The 7,635-nt window shown below is 41.7% G+C and overlaps 2 protein-coding genes across 3 annotated transcripts in view; both read right to left on the reverse strand.

Annotated features, from left to right (window-relative positions):
* Window positions 1–2,016, reverse strand: part of tmod4 (tropomodulin 4 (muscle)) — a 16,299-nt gene extending 14,283 nt beyond the window's left edge. For both annotated transcript variants that reach the window (XM_030783935.1, XM_030783936.1), the window contains exon 1: window positions 1,941–2,016. The gene's annotated coding sequence lies outside the window, so the exon portion shown is untranslated. The remainder of the gene's footprint in view (window positions 1–1,940) is intronic.
* Window positions 2,017–3,270: 1,254 nt separating this feature from the next.
* On the reverse strand, window positions 3,271–5,920 carry vps72b (vacuolar protein sorting 72 homolog b). The gene is made up of 6 exons (XM_030784974.1): window positions 5,804–5,920; window positions 5,507–5,659; window positions 5,077–5,200; window positions 4,727–4,903; window positions 4,406–4,550; window positions 3,271–3,655 (listed from the first exon to the last, which is right to left on the reverse strand). The coding sequence occupies exons 1-6, from the start codon at window positions 5,918–5,920 to the stop codon at window positions 3,271–3,273; spliced, it is 1,101 nt and encodes a 366-aa protein (XP_030640834.1).
* Window positions 5,921–7,635: the final 1,715 nt, after the last annotated feature.

Genomic DNA, 7,635 nt, shown 5'->3' on the forward strand with positions numbered 1-7,635 from the left:
AAAGAGAAGAACGTTGACTGCACTAGGCATCCGTCCACTGAATGCCCCACGGACCTGCTGGAATCGTAAATGATATTTCACTGTGACAATGGCGTGTTAGTCACCTGTTCAGCCCAGCTGGCTCCTCAAAAAGTTCTTTCCACTAGGAATCTTGGCTATTCCCCACCTCCTGTACCAAACCTTACACTACTACATTCCCAAGGGATTTTCAAATTAGGGTAACACCATGGAAAATACCTAATACATAACACTAAAGTCACAAATAAAGTAATTTGTGATTGTTTAATTATGGCCAGTACATGACATAGTGTAATTATGTAACTGGTGTGCATATAAATTTAAAATAGCTTTAGAATCAGAAGTTTACTGTCAGAAGACACAAGCTTGCTGTTTGACTACTTTGAACTCAGTCATTGAAACTGTTTGACTCATCATATGGTGTTAAATTTTGGCAAAGACTGTTGTTATTGATGGGACATATACTCTGTGACGTCTAGCCAAATGATCAGCTTGGATGATCTCTATAAAGCGGATAATTCATTCAGCCGCTTGACACCATTTTCTGTGGTTGCTTCCATGAAAACTATTGATGGAAATATTTAAATTTATCGCTTAGCCTCAAAAGCAGCAGGAATCAAGCGGTTGCACGCTAGCCAGCGTCATACCGTCATAGCGCGCATATGAAAAGGTTGACCAAATCAAAGAAACCCAATTCTCCTCCGGGTATTTTTGGAGGGCCCGCAGCAAATGTAAAGCACGGACATTTAAAACGATCATCATTCTTGAGGGGAGGGGGGCATGGGAGGGGACAAAGTGAGTGCTGCTGCTATGAGCCAGGTGGTAAAGTTCACATTTTAATGAGCAAACAGTACAACGGTCCGATATGAAGCGATAAGAATAAATAAATAAATAGATAAATAAATAAACGCTCAATTCGTGACCTTTGTGTATCTGAAAGCCCACGCGGCTGTATTTGTGGATAATTTCACTAAGGCCAAACCCGCTTTGACGGCAGACAGGGAGTGCCGGAGCAGTGAGGCAGCGCTTGAGTTGACAGGTCAGTAGATTTCACACTATTTGCGGGGTCGACTCCTCTTGGTCTCACCGTCCAAGTGTAAAATTCCAAATCAAGACCAGCTTAATTTTAGCCTCACAAGTCAGCTACCTCCAACAGCGTAAATCTTCCCAGTCTTTGAGAAACTCATACGGTCTTACTCCGACAGTTTACAGGCCACAGTTTCTCATCTTAAACTGGCCTATGAACTTAAATTACAGGCATACAATTACAGTCGAGAAAAGGGAATGAAATGTTGGTAAATAGGCAAAAGGTTGAGCATTGAGAAGTTCAATAACTGTTGTTTAAATGTCACAGTGTACACTAAAGTGACACTGAAAATAATTCAGAAATGAGGCAGCAAGCCTCAATTTTAAAGTGGAGATGTTTCAAATGTCAGAGTGAAGGTGGAGCTAAGGAGCTGTGTTTAATGCATCTGCAAACTCTCCAATAACCTTATCACCGATGTCCAAGTTCAGCATTAATGCCTTTTAAGAGAAAAAAAATAATTTAATCCATATTAAACACACCTGAGGTATTCAGCAGCAACATCACCCTGCTGCACTCTACAAGAACTATTCATTTTCATTCACACACAGTGTATCAAACACCATAAGGAAATATTTACTGATACAAAACAGAAAAAAATATCACTCTAATATCTGTCTCATAATTTCAGCACCATCATACAGGCCAGAAATACCAACCAAACACACACACACTCTCTCCTGAGCTGCACAAATGAGCATAACGAGTATTAGCTGCTCGGCAACAGCACGCATACACAGACACACACACACACACACACACACACACACGTATTACAAAACAAGAGATTAAAGACAGGACAGCCCAGCACAGCAGAGAAAAAGTGGCCCCTGCTTACCTTCACAGTAGCTCAGTGCTCAAGTCTTATGCAGGGCAAAGCCTGCAGTTGGTATTGGAAAGGGTCATGACTTTTTTTTTTTCTCTCTCTCTCTCTTTCTCTCTTTCCGCCCTCCCACCCTCCCTCCACGGGTTTCTTTTTCTATGCCCCCACCCCTATAATTCCCTCTCTCTCACTCTCTCCCTCTCTCTGCCTTTTGGGCTTTGCTGAGGCAGGGATCCTAAAAACTCTTCTCTATGAAGTCAGCATTTCATTGTTCGGAAGTTTTGGAAAAGTGACTGGTAACTGAGAAAGAGAGAGAAGGTAAGAGGAAGAGAGAGAGAAAGAGAGAGAGAGAGAGAGAGAGAGAGAGAGAGAGAGATGGGTGGGTCAGCAATGACCAACGTGCTTATCAATGTCTCAGTTAAATGTGAAGTGAGATGTTTATGAGTGCAGCGACCTCTAGTGTTGTACGAGGGTACTGACACCTTGTCTCACACCTCTAGACTAGGCCTAAAATGCTGTTTGTTCAAGCCTTTCGTATTGGTCAGGGCTCTCCTTTGATGAAAATATCAGAATGGACAATCTAAACAGATAGTGAATTACAATTACAGAGAAGTTCATTAAATAGTCAAATCAAGGAAGGGTGTGGAACTTTTAGGAGGTAGCATTATCAGCTTGGCTGTGTTTCTCCTGTATCAGACACTTTATGTATAATATAAATATAAATATCATTTTCTCAAAGAGAAAGGCGGACGGATCACAGTGAAACACATCCTGCTTTCTCAAACATGTACTAATCTTCAGTATCTGAAAGAAAAACATAAGAAAACACCACAGGAAAATGACCGAATTGAATTTATAAACCAGACGGACAAAAAATTCTACTTTTGAGACATTTTCTATGTAAACAAATAAACATACACATAGTAAATAACCATAATAACAAAATATATGGAAATACTGTAAACATATGTTGACATAAACCATATCCTCATCAAATTCACCACACAACATCATATCGATTTGTTATGCAAACAGTCAAGTTTAGTTGAACTTCATAATGACATTCACATGGACCAAGCATTTCTCAGTGTAAAAGTTATAAGCACAAACGACTGAGGGTACCTGCATGCATGCTCAGTATTATCAAAACTGTGTGGATGGAGGAATATAAACTGAGCAGTGTAATATGACCAGAGCTGTGTAAAGTATACTTTCTCAGCTTACACACAAAATATGCATAAGGACTTTGACATATATGTCTTTTTTTCCACAGACACTTTCAATCTCATCACTCATCCTCTCTCACTCTCTCTCTCTCTCTTTCTCCCCTCTGAAACAATGTGACTTAAAGGCCCTGTTTAATGATAATCTTCTGACGGAGATTCTTCGAGTTAGTGTCGGCGGACAGCCCAGCGCCGGCGCTGGGAAGCCCGTGGGCGGCCACGTATTTTTTGTAAGCTTCGCGGATGATCTTGAAGGCGCAGAGGTTGGCGTAGGGGATGTCCGTGATGGGGTCGCGGTACAGGGCGGGTTTGTGGGTCACGGGGCAGATTTCCTGGGCAGGAACGTGAGGTTCGGGGGCTTGAGGGAAAAAAGAGTGAAAGGTCTCGTTGTCGCTGAACGTGATATACGTTCGGGAGCACTTGCCTCCAGGGGCGGAGAGGACACTGGTGGGCGGAGCTTCTGACTGCGACGGAGCTGATGGAGGCGGCTGACTGTCCTGGTCTAACCTGTTAGTGATACAGGAGGTGAGAGAAGCGTCCAGCGTAAACGTGCCTGTGTTATTACACTTATTGATGCACAACATACTCACCAAAATCCACGTTCTACACAGATTTACATAGATGAACGATGGATGAACTGACATTTGAATTGCGTCAATAAAAAACTAATTTAAAAATATCCTAAATTGTAAAGGCAAAATTCCTATTTATACGTGTTTACTGTTTATTTAGGTTTTGCAAGTGAGTGCCGCTTGAAATCATGAACTTTCAGAGAAATTAACTAATGCCTGAAATTACAATATCCCTTTGAAGTAAATTACTCAGTTCCACTTGGTAAAAGTCATAGTCCAAAGTGTGTTTCTCTTTCCAGATGTCCACATACAGCAGAAACAGCCAGAAACAAATGAACTACCCAAAGTGGGCAAACGTGATTTAGATGTTTGTCTTGACCAAACAGGTTGCTGAGGATAAAGAAAAAATTATTGGTAATTGGCAATCACTATAGGTATTTACAGTGTGTATAATTATGTAGAGGTTTTCACATTATAAATGAGAGTCTGCGGCTTGTCTGTGGATCTCAAAATGTCTGAATCCATGCCTCAAGTAAAATTCCAGTTCTCTGGTGCAATGCACAATAGAGATAACTTGGGTTAGCTTACGGGATAGATATATATCTATATATAATGTGTGTGTGAGTGTGTAGAGTACACCTTTAATGATATTAAAGAAGTTGTGTTGATGGAGAGTAGACTCTACCCAACTACATCCACATTCTCCTCCTTGACGGTGGGGTCTCCCAGCAGGGGCATGAGTACAGAATGATATCGGATGATTGGACCCTCACAGCGACGCTGCTTATGGACATGCTTCTTCTTGTCTGCCTCCAGACGCTCATAGTTCTCTACGGGCATTTCAAAAAAAAAAAAATGCTTTCATTCTTACTCACGAAATCTGGCAGGCAACTAGAGACTGAGACATAACATTGTGCCTGTGTAACGGCAGACGGAAACTATTTGAAATTCTTGCCCGAACTTCTCCCCCTACCCCCTGCCCCACCCCTCCACCTCCTTCTCAGACCTAATGAGCGGAGGTTAATCTCCGCAGTTATCTTGGCCTCCGCGAGGAGCTCAGCCTGTGTGAGGGGCTGCTCGTGGCGTGCTCCTCTCCTGCGGCGTGGGGCCTCCTGTCTCTCCTGCAGTCTCAGGTACGTCAGCCTGGTGTGCTCCGTGGTCGATTGACGCACCGACTTCCTGTCTGTACCAAAAACAAAAAAGAATCAATGAAACATCACTAAGTCAAAGTGATTACACAGTTTAATGAACTTAGAAGCAGAGACAGTGTAGCTTGTTCCATTCGGTAGTCAGTCAGTTTTTGTCAGTGAAACATATGTTGGGTCGTTGAAGTAAACGCTCGGGTAAAGCTCTCACTCTTGTCCAGGTCCACTTCAGGTTCAAGAGGATTTCTCTTGTCTGCTCCGGTTCTCTCCATCCCTCTGGGTAACCCAGATACTTTCTTGGCTTTGGGTTTTGGCTTCATAATCTTTATGGGTTCCTGAACAATGAGAGAAATGACAATCAAATCCATAAGGATGTGGTAACCTTCTGAGAAATCAATATGCATATAAGGCAACTTCAATAAAGCAGTGTTCAGCAGGTCAAATTAGTTTTTGACTTCTTAAATTTAGGCTGACCAGCTTGAACCACCAAACTAAGATCTTCACCCACTCATTTACCTGTTTCTCACAACTTAACCAGCCACAAGACAGAGGAAACAAGACACACCAGTTCGACCTATTTAACCTGAGCAGGGTACGGGTCAGGAAAATCAGACAGGAAAATCATAACGCGACTTCGGAACCTTATAGGCCTTGGTGACGACTCGCGTCTTCCTGCGCGGCTCACGGTACTCCTGCTCACTGTCCGGTTCATCGCCCTCATCAATGTCAAAGTCGCTATCGACTTCGTCTTCTGTATCCGACAAGTCTCCCTTGTACTCGTCATCTCCAGATTCCTTTAGGGAAAAGCAACGTAATCACATACACAGCGACATAAACATTTGATGCATCCCAACAGAATTTACTGTCCATGTTCTTTTTTGATAATACAGTATGTAATATGAGTAAAACGGATGGAACACTGAAGATAGTGAACGCACGTCATGGAAGCCACCGTAGGTAGTCTTGTAAAATTCGTCGTCTTCTTCAGCATCCAGGAGTTTAGACATACGGTTCCCCGCTGTCTTTCTAGGTGCACGGCTGAAGGCTAAACTCATTTTGGTACAACGCCCAGTTTAAGTTATCAGCAATGGAAAAAAGCCGACTTACGATGCTGACAGGACTTCGCACGTCAGTTAAAAACGCGACGGCATCACTGCAGGGGTTACAGTATTCAATATCAAATTGATTAATATCTGCTGCTGCTGACCATTAAAAAACGGACCTCCTACGTCACAGTGTATTCAGTGACTAGTTGAATACACTGACAACTGTCTTGAGACAACACCGGCACAACCCATTTTTAGAAATTGTGCAGTAGCATACAAAAACAGAATATTAATTGTCAGCCTTACTAATTGACAGTAGAGCAGAATCCACAGATATGATCCCGTTCAGACCAAAGTAATGGAACTATTTGGCACTTTTTGTCCACTAGATGGAGGCAGAGTAGTCCCTTGACATTTTTATTTTAACCGAACGCGTGCATAGTGATGGTTTCTATGGTCTATTACGCACCGTATGGGGGAAAAGATCTACGGTCTGTGTACTAAATGTGTATTTGAAAGGGATAATGCGATCAGATATTATTTTTATGATGAATGTAACTTTAAAATGAAATAAATTTCACGCAGTGTGGTGTTGGGTGTATTTGCCATATTTACTGAGGAGGAAATTGAGCAGTTTTTGAGTTGAAAACAAACTGTAAATAATCTGTTTTGGCAGGGGTTTTTTTCTTTCTCTCTTTTCTTTTATTTAAGGAAAATGCCCCCAAAGCATTAGATTACATCAGTAATTGTAATGAAACAAAATTACTCATCTGATGGGAAGAAGTGATTAGTGGAGTGTAACGGTGGCTTTTGGCGACACACACCCAAAATACCCTAAGAATATCACAGAGGGGATTTTATTTTTATCCTCTGCTGTAAACAACAACTCATGAAGCAAGACTACAATCGAAAGTAATCAAAACTACAATAAAATCAAGAAAGTAGCACAGCAACAACACATCAACAGAATATTTAAATGAGTAGAATGCTGAGAGTTTAAAAAAAAACTGTCATTGCAGGACTCCCCCCACACACACACACAAGAAAAAAAGTGTAACGTGAATATTTACTTCAAGTGGGGGAAGTACAGGAGAAAAGAAAGCACAAAAGGTGAGTAAAAAAGAAAGTTGAAGTGCAATAAAAACATGTGATAGACGTCTGAAGAATAACTTTGATCTGCATGCTGGAGAACCCCGACATATTAACTCACTTTGAAAAAGAAATTAAAGAGTTTGTAGATCTCTAGAAACTGTGGTTAATCATTCACAGATTAAAAACAAACAAGGTGTGGGAAAATGAAAGGCTGGATGGTAAATCAAACCCAGTGTTAGTGTAAAATATTTTCAAACACTCTACCCTCTTGAACAGTCAGCTATGTGAAAACTCTCCAGAAACCAGATTCACATGAAGTCTAAGGGACATTCCATGAAGGGACATGAAGAAGTACCCATTACTTACCCACACACACAAACACACACGTACACACACACACTTACACACACATGCACGCACGCTCGCGCATGCACACACACACACACACACACACACAACACACACACAAGGAAAGAGTTTTGTTGTTTGTAACTCTCTGGATTTGAGGTGAATTTTGAGTGATAAGTGCCAATTCAAAGTTGTTATTGTGGCACTAAGTAGAGAGATATTCCTGTCAGATCCATCCCCCTTCTTCCACCCACACACACACACACACACACACACACACACAC

Source organism: Chanos chanos, chromosome 9, assembly GCF_902362185.1.
Source record: "Chanos chanos chromosome 9, fChaCha1.1, whole genome shotgun sequence".
Taxonomy (NCBI): Eukaryota; Metazoa; Chordata; class Actinopteri; order Gonorynchiformes; family Chanidae; genus Chanos; species Chanos chanos.

Coding starts and splice junctions, on each gene's coding strand:
- vps72b (XM_030784974.1), bottom strand. CDS start 5,920: ATGAGTTTAGCCTTCAGCCGTGCACCTAGAAAGACAGCGGGGAACCGT. Junction 5,660..5,803: donor CCTACGGTGGCTTCCATGAC/GTGCGTTCACTA, acceptor TTTTCCCTAAAG/GAATCTGGAGATGACGAGTA. Junction 5,201..5,506: donor TCGTCACCAAGGCCTATAAG/GTTCCGAAGTCG, acceptor CTCATTGTTCAG/GAACCCATAAAGATTATGAA.